At 39.7% G+C, this 21,233-nt stretch overlaps 1 protein-coding gene across 2 annotated transcripts in view; it reads right to left on the reverse strand.

The window, feature by feature from the left end:
• Positions 1 to 2,348: 2,348 nt before the first annotated feature.
• The window catches only part of adam15 (ADAM metallopeptidase domain 15), a 46,625-nt gene continuing 27,740 nt past the window's right edge, over positions 2,349 to 21,233 (reverse strand). Inside the window, exons 18-23 of one of the 2 annotated variants that reach the window (XM_083679159.1) lie at positions 19,879 to 19,990; positions 18,591 to 18,750; positions 15,541 to 15,649; positions 13,291 to 13,356; positions 6,577 to 6,743; positions 2,349 to 6,306 (exon numbers count right to left, since the gene is read on the reverse strand). In XM_083679159.1, coding sequence (XP_083535285.1) covers positions 6,240 to 6,306; positions 6,577 to 6,743; positions 13,291 to 13,356; positions 15,541 to 15,649; positions 18,591 to 18,750; positions 19,879 to 19,990 — 681 coding nt within the window. In that variant the 3' untranslated portion in view covers positions 2,349 to 6,239. Of the gene's footprint in view, positions 6,307 to 6,576; positions 6,744 to 13,290; positions 13,357 to 14,525; positions 14,643 to 15,540; positions 15,650 to 18,590; positions 18,751 to 19,878; positions 19,991 to 21,233 lie in introns of those variants that run through there. The other variant, XM_083679160.1, reaches the window with a different exon arrangement.

Here is a 21,233-nt window from a genome sequence, read left to right on the forward strand (position 1 = left end):
GGAAGTCCCCTGGTCCTGATGGCTTCACAGTCTAATTCTACAAGGCGTATTCTACACTGGTTTCTTACTCTCAATCATGACCAAAAACGTCTGATATCCGTTATCTACTATAAGGAGTCATGGAAGCGTGACTTGGGTATTGACATCACTGACAGCCAGTGGAGCGACATTCTCAATCTGGTACACTCGTCATCCATATGTGCTAGGCATGGCCTACTGCAATGCAAGGTGCTGCACAGAGCTCACTTTACCAATGCTAAACTGGCAAAAATATTCCCAGATAGAAGTGATGCCTGTAATAGATGTAAGCAATCCCCAACTGACCATGTACATATATTCTGGTCATGCCTGAGACTGACTGACTTTTGGTCCAGTGTTTTTAAGACCCATTGGACAGTCTCAATATATGCCCTTCTCAATATATGCCCACTACTGTACAACGTGTCATTGCCTTCACTACTTTGCTGGCCAGACGTTCTATTCTCCTTAAATGGAAGCATGTCTCCCCCCCAACGCACAATAGGTGGATACAGGATACAGGAAATCATACAATTAGAGAAGTTAAGATTCTCACGGAGAGGATCTTTGAAGGCCTTCCACAATACCTGGAATCCGCTATTAGTGTTTATCAACAACCTCAACCTCATTCCTGATGATTTGGGTGCTCCCTAGACGGAACACAGCAAAGAGAGAGATTCTCACTGTTTCTTCCCCATAACCCTTTTTTCCCCACTTTTTACTGTCTTATTATTATTTATTTACTTATTTATTTATTTTATTCTTTACTCTTTTAATCTTCTGTTATTGTTATTATTTTTCTTCCTATTTCCTTTTTACTTATTATTTACGTTTTTATTTTTATTGTGACCTTGACGTACATGGGGTGGTGGGAGGGGGGGAGTGGGGGGGTTACTATAAAAGAAAATGTAGTATGTTGAATGTAGATGTTAAGCGCTGTGTACTCAGGAATTTCCATTTAACTTTTACCTGTTGGCAGAGGCTGATGTAATGTACTTTGCTGACACACTCTTTTTATTGGAAAACAGGAACACCATCCAACCTTCTGTCTACCTAAAAGAAAAACAAAAATGTATTGGCTATAAACATTAAAAAATAAATAAATAAATAAATAGGAACATAACAGGAAACTATCATGTAATTCCAAATAGCACAGCATTTCATAAACCATACCAGATTTACTCTCAGTCCACTACTTCATCAGGATTAACACCACTGAAGTGACATTGCAGAGTGAAATGAACATCGTCTCCAAGATTGAGAAGTACCATAAACACATTTCTATCATGAGGTAAGTTAAAATGCAAATAACCTGGGGTAAATTTCCAAAAGCTTTGTAGCTTAGTATTTAATTTTTCCTGACAACCTAGCCACACTGGACAAGAGTAAGCTTCTCGCTCCATTTAGCACTAAAACGTCCTTTTAGAAATGCCAAAACTACTTGTGTAGGAACTATGTCCTCTGAGGGCTGTATTTATTATTATTGTAAAGTAATGTTTAAATATTTTCCTGATATACGCCTGAGTACTCAGGGCGCCCAAAAGCCCCAATTAGAATTACTGTCAGAACTCAAACTCTGTCAGCAAAGCTCAGATCTGTGAGAGAACACTACAAAAGCGATTGGTTATAGATTGCTAATATACATTATATACATAATTTCTAAAAGGACGTTTTGGTGCTTAGTGTAGCAAAAAAAATACTTGCCCTGTTTACTCCAAGTTGAGTAAGAATAATTGAGTAAAACATTTTTTTGGTTCTGAGCTATTATTAGCCATTTTCCATCAGTTGAATAAAAATGTTTTTCCATAACATGTAAGACATGTCATAATTATATAATGTCCCATTGGAGATTAAGAGGAGTAAATAAGTAAGTACCATTACATTATCAGGCCTATACTGAGGTATGACGCTTTATACCTGCATGCTTTAAGGAAAGTGTGACTGAATGTGACTGAAAAGGCCTTGTGTGAAAGCGTCATAGTTTAAAAAGTGGTAATTATTTCCAAGTGGGACCGTGGGAATCTAATCCTGACATACAGCCACTTGAAGGCACAATGTAGCAAACCCTTTTAAAATGCAAAACAAGGATAAGTATACTTATCAGGTAGTACTATACCTTGTCAGTGTCAAAACCATCCAAAACTCACTCAAGCTTATTTTTACCCGAAACTCTGCATGGAGAAACAGTTCCAAACACAGTTCTGTCTGTGGTAACACTGTGTTAAAGTGTAAGTCATCTTAACAGGTTAACACAAAAGAAGAACAAAAAGAAGAAGAAGAAGGAAGAACAACAAACAGGTCACTTAACCACAGTCTGTTTTAATTCCCCCAGCAGTGTGAGCATTTCATAGCAAGAAGGTGGGAAAACTGCAGACAAAGTGTGTCTTCAGAACTTATGTCTTATGTCTCAAAGTATGTCTTTTCAAAAGACATCGCCATCATTGCATTGACAAAAATTATGATGTAGTTAATGCCATGTGTCTTTTTACACTGATAGTGTAATTATCAGGCATATAAGAGGTAATGAACATTGATCACACAAATCATGTGAATAATTTGAAAGTTGTATTTACTCATTGAACCGAAGACACAGTGTGCACTGAGAACTAGTGTGTCTGGAACATTAGATATCATTACAAAATATCAATGGGAAGGTCAAAATAGTTAGTTGGAAGACAATGCTGATTCAGAAAACATTAAATGCTCATGACTTCAGAAGAATTCATCATAACCAAAGTTAATATAACTTCAGTAATGAATACAAATAATCAAATCGACAATCAAATGATCTGAAATGCTTTTCAAGCAGACCTATACAACTACTGCCAAGTATAGGCCTGTGTTAACTACTGCATACAGATGCCTCATCTTTATAAAAATGACTAAGTATTATTGGTTATTTCTGAATCACATTTGACTGTATCACATTGGGAGCATTACAGTGCATTCGGAAAGTATTCAGACCCCTTCACTTTTTCTACATTTTGTTATGTTACAGCCTTATTCTAAAATGGATTACATTTTTTTCCCCTCATCAATCTACACACAATACCGCATAATGACAAAGCAAAAACAGGAAATTGTTGCTAATTTATTCAAAATAAAGTATTCAGACCCTTTGCTATGACACTCGAAATTGAGCACAGGTGCATCCTGTTTCCACTGATCGTCTGTGAGATGTTTCTACGACTTGATTGGAGTCCACCTGTGGCAAATTCAATTGATTGGACATGATTTGGAACGTCACACACCTGTCTATATAAGGTCCCACAGTTGACAGTGCATGTCAGAGCAAAAACCAGGCCATGAGGTTGAAGGAATTGTCCGTAGACCTCTGAGACAGACTTGTGTCGAGGCACAGATCTGGGGAAGGGTACAAAAAAATGTCTGCAGTATTGAAGGTCCCCAAGAACACAGTAGCCTCCATCATTCTTAAATGGAAGAAGTTTGGAACCACCAAGACTCTTCCTAGAGCTGGCCGCCCAGCCAAACTGAGCAATAGGGGGAGAAGGGCCATCGTCACGGAGGTGACCAAGAACCCAATGGTTACTCTGACAGAGCTCCAGAGTTCCTCTGTGGGGAGAACCTTCCAGAAGGACAACCATCTCTGCAGCACTCCACCAATCAAGCCTTTATGGTAGAGTGGCCAGACGGAAGCCACTCCTCAGTAAAAAGCACATGACAGCCCACTTGGAGTTTGCCAAAAGGCACCCAAACAACTCTCAGACCATGAGAAACAAGATTCTCTGGTCTGATGAAACCAAGATTGAACTCTTTGGCCTGAATGCCAAGCGTCATGTCTGGAGGAAACCAGGCACCGCTCTTCACCTGACCAATACCATCCCTACGGTGAAGCATGGTGGTGGCAGCATCATGCTGTGGGGATGTTTTTCAGCAGCAGGGACTGGGAGACTAGTCAGGATTGAGGGAAAGATGAACGGAGCAAAGTACAGAGAGATCCTTGATGAAAACATGCTCCAGAGCACTCAGGACTTCAGACTGGGGCGAAGTTTCACCTTCCAACAGGACAACGACCCTAAGCACACAGCCAAGACAATGCAGGAGTGGCTTCGGGACAAGTCTCTGAATCTCCTTGAGTGGCCCAGCCAGAGCCCGGACAGAACCCGATCGAACATCTCTGGAGAGACCTGAAAATAGCCGTGCACCGACACTCCCCATCCAACCTGACAAAGCTTGAGAGGATCTGCAGAGAAGAATGGGTGAAACTCCCCAAATACAGGTGTGCCAAGCTTGTAGCGTCATACCCAAGAAGACTTGAGGCTGTAATCACTGCCAAAGGTGCTTCAAAGAAGTACTAAGTAAAGGGTCTGAATACTTATGTAAATGTAATACTTTATTTTTTTATTTTTAAGAAATTAGCAATAATTTCTAAAAACCTGTTTTCACTTTTTCATTATTGGGTATTGTGTGTAGATTGATGAGGAAAAAAATGAATTTAATCCATTTTAGAATAAGGCTGTAACATAACATAATGCAGAAAAAGTGAAGGGGTCTGAATATATTCCGAATGCACTGTATTTCATCTGTGCTGCTAATCCATCTTCTCACAGGCCATCAGTGAAATTGAATCCTATCCATGATAATTTAGACAAACAGTCTAAATGTACTGCATAAACACAACTTTGAAGTTGCAGTGGATTTTTTCATTTCAATCGCTCAGTCTTGGGAATGGGAAAAGCAGGATATGGTATCTTATTTAAAATCATAAAGGCTTAAAATCCAACACACACAACAATCTTTGATAGAACACAGTGTAATGCAGTTATTCTCACTACCTTTAAAACAAGAATGTAATAACACAGCTGTACACTTTTACTGCAGACAAAGTATACGAACAATGATTGAACCGAGATGGGCAAATTCTGTTTCAAATTAGTTACAAGTTAATGTAAATACATAAAGACATTTCAATCAGATGTATTTTCAACAAGATTTTAGTGTCAACAAAGTGTAACCTCACCATTTCCATACATTCAGTCGGTGTGTTTTCCCAGTGATAGTATGGGGCTTGAAGCAGTTGAACTAAAGCAGGAGTTTTTCATCGACAAAAGTCTTAATAGTCCAATCTGGGTGACATTCTTTGGAGTATAAACCATGCTCTTGAAGACTTAAAAAAGAGGTCCTCATTCCTACAGAGTGACATACAATTCACCAAAGGTACAAAAAGGCAATCCACTGTCAGTCAGTCTGTCTTCAAAAAGTGACCTCCATGTTTTTGGCATAACATAAATCACGATGTCTCACCATTTCAGAACTACTCACCGCCCCTTGCCACTCCTGAGGTCACCTTCTTTGGCATTTAAGACTCTTTACAGTTGAAAAGCACAGGACTAACTACATGTGATACGCTTCTTCTCTTTCAACTCAGGGGTCAGTCCAAACCACTGTGGCCCTTCTGACAAAAGTAATCACTGTTGTGAATCAAAGAACCGACTTGTCACTTGTTTCAGGTGAGGTGTGTTTCGCAGCGAGTGAACAAAAAGAGGACAGGACTCATTTCCTGAGGTTCGCACTGGCGAGGACACTTCAGCAGAGTGTGAGAGGGCATAAAATAACTGAAACATACTGCAAAATGTAGCAAAATCATGCACATTCAGTGCCAGTGTCAGTGGTCTTCCTTTCACACACACCTACAACATAAACAAAACTTACTGGGACTTTGGTCTCTATTGAGTTTATAATCTGTGTCGACATTTGTTTGAACATTTGTCAGTTTATGCCAGTACAACTAGATGTCAATTTTTATGTACTTAAAAAAAATACAATAAAAAATGTCATGCTTCTTCTTTGACAGATATACTGCTAATCCCCAATAGAAATATTTTGTCTTCCTTTCCTCTCCAAGCATCCATCAAATCCATAAATGTTTCAGTGGATACTGTTTAAATTAACTTTATCCCCTCTGAACAAATCACATTCTCAACCTCTCTCTGCTTTGGTCTGAGCCCCACAGTCTGTTCCGATAGGGCAAATAGCCAACAAGTCGCCTCTTGGTTTTTCAGGAGGAAGACAAAATAGGAAACAGTTTAGGGGGCAAAGGCGGCGGGAAAAGTCAATGCAGCTTTTTATGAGAGAGTTTAGGATTCCGAGCCGCACTGCAAGGCATCTCTCTCCCTCTGAGCTGATTCAGTGCAATTTCTGCTGTTACATCCGGTTTAAGAGAATCCCAGAATCCTAGTGGGTTTGAGGATCTTTGGCGGTTAAACTGGAGGTGTTGAGTTGGGCTTTCTGGGCTGTGACTTCCGTACTGGAGGAAGAGGGGCACGTCTGTGTGTGAAAAGTGAGAGAGAAAAAGAAAGAGAGAGAGCATAAGACTGTGAGAGGATAGCAGTACAAACTTGCCAATTACAGATGATGCTCTGCATTTACATTTGCATTGTGACAGACTGCATGAGTGATGACAACCACATTTTACACTATTCCCTTTTGGTAATTTCAGGGTATTGGCTTTAGGTTTAGTTGTGGTAGTGTGGTCATATCTGCCTGCTCATTTATCTGTGTGTCTAAACATCTAACCGTTGCACATAGCTGTGGCACCTGGATGGGATGACTGCAACTGTAGGGCCGTTGGGTGGAGCTGAAGTTATACTTGCTCCATGTTGCAGGGGGGCACTAGATGTCGCGTACCCAGGGTGGGCAAGATGTGAGGGAGGGTCCAAAGGCAGAGGTTTCCTGGGGGCTGGAGGTTTCGGTGGTCCGGGGGGCTGTACAGAGTGCAAAGGAAAAATATAACAAAGCAAGTCAGACAGAAGAGAAGATGGCTATGATTGTGATTGTCTCATTTGAATAAAAAAAACTATATATACACAACACAGGTAGACCAGACAGGACACTCAAAGCTTGAGGGCTATAGATAAAAAATGATACACTTTTGATTTAGTCGATCAACTGTAGCTGATTAATTTTTTTACCCATTAGTATGACTTATTTAAGTTGTATACAGTACTGAGGCTGTGTCTACACCTATACATTATGCATTTTTGCACTTTTTTATTTTATTTTTTTATTTACAGGAAATAGCTGTTAATTTTCAGACAGATGGCCCATAATTCGATAGTTTTTGAGATTTGAGTTGAATTATTGGAGGCCAGTTTTTCAGAACATTTAACCCAGATCAAAGTGATCCTGTGTTGTGGATGTGGTTCCTCCTCAAGGGGAACATGGTCGCACAGCATCTGAGACAAACCAAACCTTTACAGCAGTTTACAGAATCTGAGACAAATCCAGACGTTTACGCAGCATGCCTAAAAACGCTATTCCGTTCTTTTGATGTTATCCGATATGTTTTAGTAGACTGTTCATACATGTTCCATGTGACCAAGGGGTAAGGAAAGGGCGTGGCGAGCTGGCGTTTGCCTCAGTCCAACCCTGCATGCATCCATCCTCAGACCCGCGTGACCACAAATTGTCACTTAAAGCTTTTCTTTTAGTGAAGTGTAACACCTTTTCTCACTTGCATTCATTTTGATTGTTAACAGGCACAAACAGCTATCTCAACATGACGGTCACAACAAAAAAGTTTGCTACAGCATATCATAATTCATTTGACATTGTTGTTTGCGACGATGTCGATGACCAAATTAGGCCACGTTTGATGGAACCAATTATCCTAGTTACATGTATATTTTTTGCCAAACTGACATATTGATGCACAATGTCACTTAACAAAGTCGATGCTGTCAGTCCACTATCAGCCCCTCCATACTGGGACACGCACTGCGACCTGATGTCTGACGCTACGTGCACACTATTGGAAGTCATTGACCGTGTCTGAAAGGATACATTTTGAGAAGTTTACGGCCAGCGCTGATCCAATACTGTTGTATGACGGGATCAAATCTGTCCGATTTGCTCAAATAATTCGGCTGCTTGAGATTTACGATATCTAGGCAGATTTTAGAGCGAGGCGCTGTACAGCCCCACAGTTACCTCTGACTGGCTGCAGGGAGCAGCAACCGCCTTTATTGTGGGTGGCACTTTTCATGACCAGTCATGAATGTTTTTTTGACACCTGAATAAGGAAAAGCCCTATATGACGCGATGTGTGGTAGAAGATAAATCATTATGGTATTTGAGAGATCTAATGATTGCACATGTATGTTCAGTTGATGGGTGATTATCCTAGATGCTGTCCTTTCTATTCTGTCCTATCTTTGCTGTCTTCATTGTCACACTTAATAAGTATTATACCCTTTCAACTTTAAAATTCCTTTGCTAGTCATACATACATGTAACTTAGAAATTTGCTGGAAATAAACTTCAATATCAGTTATGATTTTATTGTTTTGTTGAATAGCCATGACTGGCTGAAATTCAAGTTAGTTTTTCATGTTGCATCCTCTAGATTGCTATTTTGCGGCACCGCTAGCAGGGGTGTTGCCTCAAAACAACGTAAAGGCCTAGTATGCACCGGTGACGGTCTGTTTTTAGCTACATACCGGTAGGCTTAGGGTAGGATTTTTAGTGGCGGAGTAATTAACTACCATTAGCTAGCTATCTCAATTTCTGTCCTTGGGACTGTGAACTACAGGGAACAACAGGATGGGGACATCAGGGGAAGGGGAAATCCGCTCTATAGTAAATAAAAGCCCCTTAGTCTCCAGACTAGAATCGACTCTGAGTTGTCATATATATCAAAATGTTGTTGATTCGTTAACAACAACAAAAAAGAATACTGAGAAAAATGCAAGTTACGTCACCCCACTATTGGAGTATATGTAATGTTCTAAAGCACCCTGTTTGGCTCAGGAAGATAACTGTTATTGAAGTAGCCCCTTGGGTGACGCAACTTTAATTTTTGTCTTTGATTTTTTTATGAATTGTCGATGATTTGGTAGAGATGATGTCTTGAAATGTTCAGGCCTGAAAAAAATAAAGAAAGAAAGGGGGACAGATTCTAATGAGGGAACGCAATAGACAACACAGAACCATTTCGATTTTTGTTTTGAAAAATGTGCACTTGGTCATCAAACTTTTTCAGAGATTCTTCCAGTTTGTTTTAACGGAATGCATGTATGAGCTTTTCCTTATTTGCCTAAGATTGTAAGTTGTGCCAAAAAATTTACTTAACTAATTACATCAAAATGTATGTGAACTAAAATGTGTTAGTTTAATCTGATTAGATTATGTATTTAATAATCCAAACACAATCAACAAAACAATACCAATTCACACAACTCCATCACTCTATTCTACCAGTCATCAAATCATTTCGATCCACCAATTAAACAGTCAAGGGAGTCACCACCAACCACACAATCCACACCACACTTAAGCATTCTATTCGATCTACCAATCAAGCATTCAGCCCCACCAATTAACCACTCAATGCTATTCCATCAATCAACAACTTGTCCCACCGATCTAACACCCAATGCCAGCGTGTACATGCAGCCCTCACTACATCTACTGTGGTACCTGGCTGCCTGTTAGCACAGGGTCAGGGGGCAGAGGCTTGGTCGGGGGGACTGGCCGACCTGCTGACTGCTGCAACAGTGAACGGCAGAACAAGGGAACATGGGAAGTAGACAGAGAATGAGAGTGAGGGGAGAAAGAAACCAACAAAGGGGAAGTGGCACTGACGTTTTTACAACACAATTTCAAATAAACTGGACTTAATCCACACACAATACTCCATAATGACAAAGCGAAAACATGGTTTTAGAAATGTTTGCAAATGTATTAAAATTGAAATACAAAAATACCTAATTTACATAAGTATTCAGACCCGTTGCGATCACACTCTTAAAATGTACTCAAATGCAAAAATGTCTTCAACAAGTGACTCAACAAGTTTAAGTCCAAGTTGAGTCCATCTGAGTGCAAGGATAAGAGTTCATGTGATTTCAGAATGAATCTTTTGTTTTTATAGTCTCTGGTTAGCATAGGAATCAATTACACACTGTGGATTAGGATGTCACTACCAACTCAGTAGATTTCATAATTTTCTCTTGATCAGGTACAAAAACATTGATGCAGTTTTGAAGGTCCCCAAGAACACAGTAGCCTCCATCATTCTTAAATGTAAGAAGTTTGGAACCACTAAGACTCCTAGAGCTGGCTGCCCGGCCAAAATGAGCAATAGCGGGAGAAGGGCCATCGTCAGGGAGGTGACCAAGAACCCAATGGTCACTCTGACAGAGCTGCAGAGTTCCTCTGTGGAGATGGGAGAACCTTCCAGGAGGACAACCATCTCTGCAGCACTCCACCAACCAGAACTTTATGGTAGAGTGGCCAGATGGAAGCCAGTCTTCAGTAAAAAGCACATGACAGCCCGCTTGGAGTTTGCCAAAAGGCACCTAAAGGACTCTCAGACCATGAGAAACAAGATTCTCTGGTCTAGATTGATGAGGAACATTTTTTATTTAATCCATTTTAGAATAAGGCTGTGACATAACAAAATGTGGAAAAAGTGAAGGGGTCTGAATACTTTCCGAAAGCACCGTAAATGTGATATTTCATTTTTTTATTTTTAATAAATTAGCAAACATTTCTAAAAACCTGTTTTCGCTTTGTCATTATGGGGTATTGTGTGTAGATTGATGAGGAAAAAAATTAATTGAATCCATTTTAGAATAAGGCTGTAACATAACAAAATGTCGAAAAAGTTAAGCGGTCTGAACTCTTTCCGAATGCACTGTATGTATATATTTTGGGTACATGGCAACACACATACAAAAGATATCTTCTATTAATTCACCACTTCCATCCACATCCATGCATTACAAAGTTAGGTAGCACATGCACTACCTACAGCAGCTCCCATCTACAGTAATGACTGACTATACAACTATTGAACAGGTAGAGAGTAGACCAGTTGTAATCATTGTTGAAGGTGATGATGATTGATACCAGTGCACCTTGCATGGATGCAGATGAGATGATTTTGCTCATATCAAACAAAATAGAGCAATCTGACCTGGGGTCAGAGTCTTTTTGAGGAGCAGTGGTCTGAAATATACTGCACATTGATATAGGGCTTGAGCTAATCGGCTAATTAACTTATTACGTCACACTTTATTTGAATGTAACATTCAGTGAAAATATCCAGTTTCTATATTTGCAAATCCTTATACCTTAGTAAATATAGACTTTCTATATTTTCAGATCCTTATACCTGCCAACAAGCTATAAGTCATGTTTAGGACAACCGTAAAGGCATAGTTCACCCCCAAAAATAAATAAATTCCTTAATCTATCACATACCTTAGATGTCGCCAGTAGTGACACCATCTGCAAAGCGCCTGTCATTACATTGGCCACAACAGCCTAGAGTGTTAGCATTAGCTTCAGCCACAGTAACCTAAAGGGTTAGCATTAGCTTTGGCTACAGCAGCCTAGAGTGTTAGCATTAGCTTCGGCTAGCAGTTTAACATGCATTCTCAATCCAGCCCTACAGCATTGTCTGAAGGACAGGCGCTTCGCAGATGGTGTCACTACAGACAACATCTAAGGTATGTGAAAGATTAAGAAATTATCCCTTAAATATATAGACCTTAAAACAGAGGATTAGAATAACTATTCTGATGTGGGGAGCCTTGGTCCTCATGAGCCTCAGTCAACTAGTTGTGCCTCAGCGCACACTCGACAAATTAAAAACACTAAGCTGGGTATAGTGTGTTTCAGTTTATATACGCCTGTATACATACAGGAGGTGCTTATTCAAAGTCACCTCCATAAGTGACAGATTTACACCTGTAGAAGCAGGAGAGATAATCCTCTTCCAAAATAAGTGTTTGAAACACCCAAGAACACAGTAATGCACTTATAGTGCCTTCTTCTATCTACTCAGGGCACATTACAAGCATTCTCATTAGTATTCATAACAACTCATTATCTATCAACGTCTCCTTAACAGCCTTTCTGGATAAACACATTCAAAAGGTTTTTTATATGAGTATTAGAGTATCATAACACCGATATAATACATTTAATATGGGTAGTAGAGTGCATTATAAGACATGCTTTAAGCATGCATAACAGCTCAAGGCCCATATTACAAGCACTTATTGCCTTCATAATGCATTTCACTTGTGTCTCATAACAGGTGGTTTATAGAAAGGCTTTACCATAGATCTGTGTTGAGCATCAGACAGTTACTGCTGTCCCTCACAGGAGGACTATGGGCTCCCCTCACCAGCTCTAACTACTGCTGTGGTTCTCCAACATGGGTTCTGAAGTGACTCTGTGTATGCAGGTTGCCAGTCACAGTGACATATTCTCATAGTCATACATCCTCATATCTCATCCTCAAAGGGACTGACTGATCGAGCATAGGGCCCTGTCTCGATACTTATCAAATGCACCCTTCAATCATGACTTACTCAAGGTTATACCACATCTAGAACTGGAGGTCCTGGGGACTGGGGACCTCTGACATGGATGTCACAGGTGTAAACCACTATACCAAGAGGACATCCTTGTGGTGCAAGGGCTATATCTGGACGTAGAAGTCGCAGGCAGGGCTACCTCGTCACAACTGTGTCATTCCAAATAACCTCAAGGTTTCCTATACAGTACGTGTGACCTCCAATCGAGTAATATCTGATGAGTAATTACGTTAAGTGAAGGATGCATTTAGAACATTTTGTGAGGAGCTTATGACTAGGGTAAAGGACAGACTTGCATACATAGAGGTGTCTGCCTGAGGATCAATGTCAGAACCACTGCTCCAAAATGGCACTACGAATGACCAAGCCTCCAAGGCCAGTGGTGACAATTGACTGTACCTGTTTTTTAGAGGGCTTTGGGTCGGGGGGCAGAGGCTTGTTGGGGACTGCTGGCCGTTGCTTGGCCAACTGAGGCAGCAGAAACAACAGAATTGAGAAAGGAACATTTTGTAAGTTCAGGAGCATTTTCCCAATATGCTCAATAACAATATCCGAAGTGCACCCATTATGAAACACTGGCTACAGATGTGCTGTTAGCCAAAAAGCATCCTTTTCATCGATTTGTCATTAAAGCCAGATTAATCACAAGCGACATACAATTGAAAAACAAACAAGCAATCACAACTTACAACATGCAAACTAAACACATGCAGACAGAATGTTAGTTCTAAAGAATATGAACATTTAGATGAATAACATTTAGTGAGCTGGCAGTCTTCTCATTTCTTCACATACTGACACATCTATATACGCACACACACGCACGCACGCACGCACGCACACACGGCACGCACACACACACACACACACACACACACACACACCTCAAACTCCCCATTGCCTCATGGACAGGCGAGGTTACCTGGGTGTTTTTTAAGACTGGGTCAGGAGGGAGTGGCTTAGTAGGCGGGTCAGGCCTGTCATGAACCTGATAGGAGGAAACAGAACAGCAGGGAGATTGACGGCCAATGAAAAACATGCACAGAAGGGTAAGTTTTAGTTCCAAGGGACAGCGATGTTGTTGTTAGAAATAAGCAGAAAATATGCAAAATGTCAGATTGTGTAAAAAAGGAATAGGTCACTTGAGAATACAGTCACAATAAATCAAATGCAAAGTAAGTGATTTTGGATTGCGAGAGGCAATGCATCTGAATTGCACATATGTATCTAATTTTGTAATCCATTATGTCAATTGTTTCACGTAGATGGTGCAGCTTATTTCACCACAGACCAATTATATCCCAGGAAATTGGACAGACAATAACACCTAGCCTGAAAACATCACAGGAACTATTGAAAAACACTGTCCAAAGACCAATCTCATACGTTTCCATTTTGTTCTACCCTTGTATCCCATCTTAACTTGGCAAGTGAGACCATTTTTACCATGGTTAGACTATCAGTCAGGGATAATACAGTCAATTCATATTCATGCATACACTGCATCATTAACAGCATAAGCTACCCAATGGGTCTGATATAGGCCCACATGAAGTGTATATGGATGATTCCATACAGTTAATGTAAATGTACATTTTCCTTTATTAACACATTGAGATGTTGACATTGGTAATAATTAAAAAAAAATGAAAGTGTCCAGTAGGTAATGTTGATCTGTAATGTAATCGATGTGGGTTGAGAATGAATGGAGGCAACACCTTTCTAAACCTTCGTATCACACTGGTTGTTGGGAGTTGGATGGAGTTGGCTCTTCTACTGGACTGAATAATATTTCCAGTGATATTCACCACAATTTAATATTTAATTCACACAAGAACAAGGCGTTAGCTACAAATGTTAATTAACATAACATGACATTCAATACAGGTTTGTGACCTTACAATCCAAAGCTAGTCCTATGGCTCAAGCTTCACACCTAACGTTAGAGCTAGCTACTTTCACCTGAGGCTAATGTTCGCTTATTGCTAACAAACATTTCAAATATTTCACTAATAAAAACTCAACATGGCAACAGTATTTGTACTTAACATAGCAATACTAGTACTAGTACTAGTACTAGTAATATAGTAACTTTGAAAATATTTATATTTATATATATATACATTTATATTTATTTATATAAATTTGCTGACCATCAAACAAAAGTTAAACAGTACTTTAATTAGGTGTTTTGTGTCACAGTTGTTCAGTGAGTTGGCTCTTCTTCTATTGAAAGAAACTATTTCACAGGAGCCCCTGACAGGAAGCGACCTCCTAGTGAAGGGGAGAGTACCTTTAAATTAACTGCATGGAAATCATCCATAAAAAATGTAATGTGTCAGACCTACTGGGTAGCTTATTACTGTCTTACAGTCAGTAGATTCATGCATATCGATACTACTGTAGGAAGCCTACGTATTACCACTGACTGAGTAACCATGGTCTTAGTTGTGAGGTTACGACAGGGTGCGAGGCTAGAACAAAATAGAAACAGGTAACATAGCATTTTCCAGCTCTGATCCCACCTTATTTCATAGTAACTACCTTCTTTGTTCAAGCATCTTTCATGCAAAATAATTACTTTGTCCAACTTACCTTGTAATAAAAAAGAAATTGTCTTCCTTGTTACTGGTAACTACAGGTAATTACCATGGTTATTACCATTTTATTACCCACTTGTTCTGAGCTGTAATGTAAAGTGCTACCACACAGCCAGTATTAGCCCACTGTATAGTGTTTATTGGTCTCACTCATCAGGCCTGTCTTGAATGGTACCTGGTAACACTAGTGGTGAAAATGTTTTCGAATGGGGATCCCTGCTGGGTCCAGGAGTAAAATTAAATGCTGAAATTAAAGTATTTTAACAGCAACAACTAGTTAATTCCCAGAACCCGGTTGGGTTCCCCCCCATTTCCACTACTGGGTAAGAGCAACAATGGATTCAACCACTAAATAACAGCTGCAAAAACTCCCAAAAACTATATAATACAAAAATATACAAATTAACATTTTCCATTGAGAAATTGAAATCATTTTCTGGTGCACAATGCCACTGTAATAGTAATAGTATGGAGACCTATATTGCGATTGGTAAAGCTTTGCCCATGTGTGGATATGCCAAATGGATACCAAATCTGAATGACAGGGAAGGGGCAGGGCCTCAGGACTGTACCTTGTTAGAAGGCAGGGTCTGTGGGGTGTCACTCTGGCGGCTCCAGTGGTACCTTAGTGGCTGGACCTGGTCCCCGTTACGAGCATCCACACGCTCTGTCGCTGGGGTCCTAGGAGACCACATACACATACACACGCACACGCACACGGACACAGACACAGACACAGACAGACAGACAAACAGACAGTTTAATAGACTACATATTGTATTGTAGCTTAAAGGAATGACCATTTCTGGTTCTAAAGAGTCAGAGGTCACTGTAAAGGTATCATGATGGGATGCATGCTACATCTACCTACTGTACGCTACAGCTCCTGCAGCCCCAGCTAAGACAGAGTTGTTCATGCTTGTGAAAAACAATAATCATTGGATACATTGACACACAGTGGTTGTTGAAATTCAGCTAAATATTATTAGTGTGCTTGAGAAGCAACACACTACTGTTCTTCATCATACTTCAACAACTTATTATTAGTGGGCTTGCAACAATTGTTCTTGCTCATTCTTCTTCCACCTGCTACTACTCCCACGACTTTTCGCTATTCACACCAATCCAACTTTAAAATGTGCAGAGATGTCTGACTTATTGCTTGTATTAAACTTTTTCAAACTCATTATACTTTTTAAACTATTAAAAATCTAAAGTGCCCATTTTAACATGGAGATCTACAGACCACCACTGTTCTTATACCTTTTAAGATAGTCACACCAATCCAACTGTACAATGTGCAAAAAAATCAAATTGATCAACCCTGATCTGAGCTTTCTAAAACCTATTAAACTTTTTCAACTATAACTAGCTTTTTGTAACTCCAAAACCTCTCATCCGGTTAACATGGTGGAATGTTGATTTAGGCCAACATTCTGTGAGCTCCTTTGTTACTGCAACGGTCTTGGAACTTTCAGAACTCTCAAATAAAAACAGCAGGAGACCTGCAGAATTCATTCTTAGAAGGATAACACAACAATGCACTCTCTTGGTAACAAGTTATAACCCAATAAAGCCACCTTACACTCTCGCTCTATCTCTCTAATGTACCTTAACAATCCTCTTACCTTCTCTCATCTCTCTGGCTATCCTACTGTCTGACAACCTTTTATCAGTCCATCATATTATCATCATAGTACATCTTAATTAGAGGTACCTAGCTAATCTATCTATCTTCCAAACTGTCTTTTGGGTAACTTGAGTTGCTTGAAAAACTTTTTTCATACCATTTATTTATTTAATCTTTATTTTGGCAGGGAGTTCCATTGAACTTGTCTCTTTCACAAGGCATACACATAATTTACAAATATACATCATACAAAATTATAACATTATAAAACACAATCAGGAAAAACAACCACATTTTTCAACAAAGAGGTCCTCTATAAAAAAATTTAATTGCCTGAGCGGCACCAGAACAGCCAACTGTAATGTACTGTAGATTGTTTCAGCAGTGAGGTGCACCAAAACTAAAAGCGGATTTACCCAATTCGGTGGAGACCCGAGGAACCTCAAGAGTTAACCAACTCTGGTTGGTTTGGTAACTTATGTTCTTATACTTACAATAACAAGGTGAGGTAAACCAGGAGCTTATACAGTAGGGCTTTATACACAAAAAGGGAGTAATGGTGCATTCTACGAGATTTTAATGAGGTCCAGTTGACCTTTTGGTAAAGGGTGCAATCATGGGTATTACAACTGTCACCTGTGATAAAGCGAAGGGCACTATGATAAATGGCATCCAAGGGTTTAAGAGTGGTGGCTGCAGCATTTTGGTAGATGATATCATCATAATCTATCATCATTGATTGTACAATCTGCTTTCTGCTGTACAGGGAAAGGCAAGATCTATTCCTATGAAAGAAGCTCACCCATTTACAGTGCCTTCGGAAAGTATTCAGACCGCTTCACTTTTTCCACATTTTGTTGTGTTATAGACTCAATTTGAAATGGATTAAATTAAAAGAATTTGCCACCAATCCACACACAATACCACGTTTTTTGAAATTTCAGTAAATTTGTTATAATTGAAATACAGAAATACCTCAAGTATTCAGAACCTTTGTTATGACACTCTTAAAGTGAGCTAAAATGCAAAAATGTCATCAACAAATCACTCTAAGTTGAATTGAGTCCATCTTAATGTAAGGATAATAGTTCATGTAATTTTGGAATTAACATCTTTGTTTTTATAGGGTCTTTGATTTGCATAGGAATCAATTACACACTGTGTGGATCAGGTTGTCATTACAAACTGGACAACATCATCTCGGTCACTCTACAAAATGAGTCTATAACCAAGTGGCCAAAAAGAATCCCTTAATGGAGAATAATCTCTCTCATATCCATAATTCAACAATGAATTGAAGTGATACAGCAAAGACAGTGGCTGGAAATGTGTTTATTTGGTTTTTACTACAAAGCATTAAGTTTTGTGCAAATCCAGCACATGCAATGCAGTTTCTGCACCATCTCTTGTGTGAAGAATAGTGGTAGCTGCATCAAGTTATGGGTATGTTTGTCACTGGCAGGAACTGGGGAGTTTGTTAGGATCAAGAGAAAATTATGAAATTTGCTGAGTTGGTAGAGACATCCTAATCTACACAGCGTGTAATTGATTCCTGTGCTAACCAGAGACTAAAAACAAAAGATATTCATTCCAAAATCACATGAACTATTATCCTTGCACTCAGATGGACTCAATTCAACTTGTTGAGTGATTTTTGCATTTGAACAAATTTTAAGAGTGTCATAGCAAAGGTTCTGAATACTTCTGTACATATTTCTGTATTTAAATTTTAATAAATGCGATAACATTTCTAAAACTGTGTTTTTCGCTTTGTCATTATGGGGTATTGTGTGTGGATTGATGGCAAAATGTTTTATTTAATCCATTTTCAATTGAGTCTATAACACAACAAAATGTGGAAAAAGTGAAAGGGTCTGAATACTTTCCGAAGGCACTGTATACTTTTTGACACCTCAACTTTGAAATGCATCTCTTCTTTCATCTTTTAAGCTAATGGGCACATAGGTTGTGCCCCTGTCTCAGGGCTCTTACCGGCTCTGTTGGCGGCCGCCGGCCTTATGGAAGGGGCTGCCAGTCCCCAGGCAGAGTAGACTGGGTTGACAGCGAGGAAAACGCAGGGCGAGGAAGAGGAGCACTATCGGCAGGACGAAGAGGAAGATGACCAGCAGAGCCACACGTGCTGGGTCTGAGTCTAGGGATACAGAGAATGTTCACTTAGTGAAGCCTTTGGTCAAAATCAGGAAAAATCAAGCCAAGCCACCTGTCCTATTTGACATTGAAATTGATAACCTAGACCCTTGGACTAAAAATCTAAACTTTCAGCACCTGCCTGAAATGGGGAACACTGATAAACAAAGTGGTCCTAATTCATGAAATGAGCATAGGTATATATCTGATCGTAAAATGAATGTACATCAATTTCCATGAGCAGTGTGGAATTTAACAATTTGACTGTGGTCATAGGCTACGGTGCAATCAAATCTCATGTCAGCTCTGAAGCTTTGAGTGGCAACATGTAACAGTTCCATAAACCTCTAAAGTTTTAACTTTTGCACAAATGAGCACAGATCAATGTGCAATTTATAGTGGAAAACTGAGTAATGCAAGTAAATAAAACAACTGCATTCTATGATACAACAGAAGCTACGGGTATTGAATTGTTACTACTGTGTCATAACTCCTCATAACTCATAACAATTGTCATCCGGATCCACACTGACTGCTTCACGCTTAAGCCTACATGTGTTACAAACAAATGTGAACAAAAGATTAAAAAATATATATATATTTCAAGTGTTGTCTACCCATACAGTATAAGGTGACATGTGAGTGTGTATTTATTAGGGCTGTGCAAAAAACAGCTGAGTATTGCAATATCGCAATATTATTAGCGATTTGTCCCGATTTATATAAATAATGTAACTACAAATGTGGTACGCATTACACAGTTGGCTACATTTTCAGTTCAATTTTTAAATTTCAGTAAACATATATAGAGAATCACAATGTATCTCCATATGTATTGTATCGCTATGTATCGCAATAGTATGGTATTGCGACCCATGTATCATGATACAAATCGTACCCAGCCCTAGTATTTATTACCAGTCTGATTCATCAACCAAGCAAAGTCATTTACTTATTTATGTGATACTGTATACAAATGTTTGATCAATCAAATGTGACATTTTGTGTGCAACCTTTTCCCTTCCCATTGTGGTGCATTGTGGGGACATTGGAGGTGACACTGAAGGGAGCATGGGAGGAGCATTTAGTGCATGAGTGGTAGAGTGATGATAGAGACGATGGAGTCAGATACCTCTGGGTTCTCTGGCAGGACCACTGTCCATGCTGCCTCCGTGGCCGGCGTAGCGACAGTCTGGGGGAGCCCAGCCTACCTCACAGTGGCAGTTCTTATTGCTGTTGCACACCTGAGAATGAAGTGTTGAGAACAGAGTAGATAGAAGTAACCCCCTAACAACTGATACTGGGTCACATATTTTTGTAAATACAACTTATTTTTGTACAAAACGTTAAATATGTACAGTGCCTATAGAAAGTCATCATACCCTGTGAAATCTTTACCTTTTGTCACATTACACCCTGGAAATTAAAATAAATCAAATCTAACTTGTTTGAGCTGTATGTACACATTATAACCCTCATCATCAAAGTGAAAATATATATTTTTTAAATTCTGGACAATTATTAAAAATTAATTTGTGAAATACCTGGTTTGGTTAAGTGATCAGCCCCTTAGAGTACACCATTATAAACTTGCTCAGGTGCAACCAATCAATTTCCAGATCAAACACCAGGCTAATTGCCCCCCATCTGACATCAATTGTAGTGGTTTTGATTACTTCAGAATGAAACCAGCTGTTTCTTGAGGATTCCACTACTAGAAGTGCATGGTTCTGCAAAGAATTCACCATGATTGGAAAAGTACTTCCAAAAGGCCTCCGGGATAAAGTTGTAGGAAGGCACAAGTTAGGTGAAGGCTACAAAAAGATTTCGAAGGCTTTAGCTATCCCTCTGAGTACCGTTCAGAGCATCATTAAGAAGTGGAAGGCGTATGGCACCAACAACACCTTGCCTAGATCAGGCCGTCCGTCCAAACTGGATGACCGAGCCAGGAGGACATTGATCAGAGAAGCTACCAAGAGGCCAACAGCAACTTTGAAGGACTTGCAAGTCTTTATGGCTGGGACTGGTCTGTCTGTGCATGTGACAACAATCTCACAAGCTTTACACAAAGCTGGCCTGTGTGGCAGGGTAGCAAGAAAGAAGCCTTTTCTGAAAAAGTGCCACACTCAGTCTCGTTTGTGCTATGCAAAAACACACCTGGAAGATTCTGTTGCCATGTGGAAAAAGGTTTTATGGTCAGAAGAGACTAAGATTGAACTTTTTGGACTGAACTCCAAGCGCTATGTTTGGCGAAAACTAAACACAGCACACCACCCAAAACACACCATACCTACTGTGAAGCATGGTGGTGGCAACATTATGTTGTGGGGATGTTTCTCTTCAGCAGGGACTGGGCAATTGGTCAGGATTGAAGGGAAAATGGATGCTGCCAAGTACACCCAAATTCTTGAGGACAACCTGCGTCCCTCTGCTAGACAGCTGAAGATGGGCAGGTCATTCACCTTCCAACACGACAACGATCCTAAA

This window comes from Argentina silus (genome assembly GCF_951799395.1).
Source record: "Argentina silus genome assembly, chromosome: 10".
In the NCBI taxonomy this organism is placed as follows: Eukaryota; Metazoa; Chordata; class Actinopteri; order Argentiniformes; family Argentinidae; genus Argentina; species Argentina silus.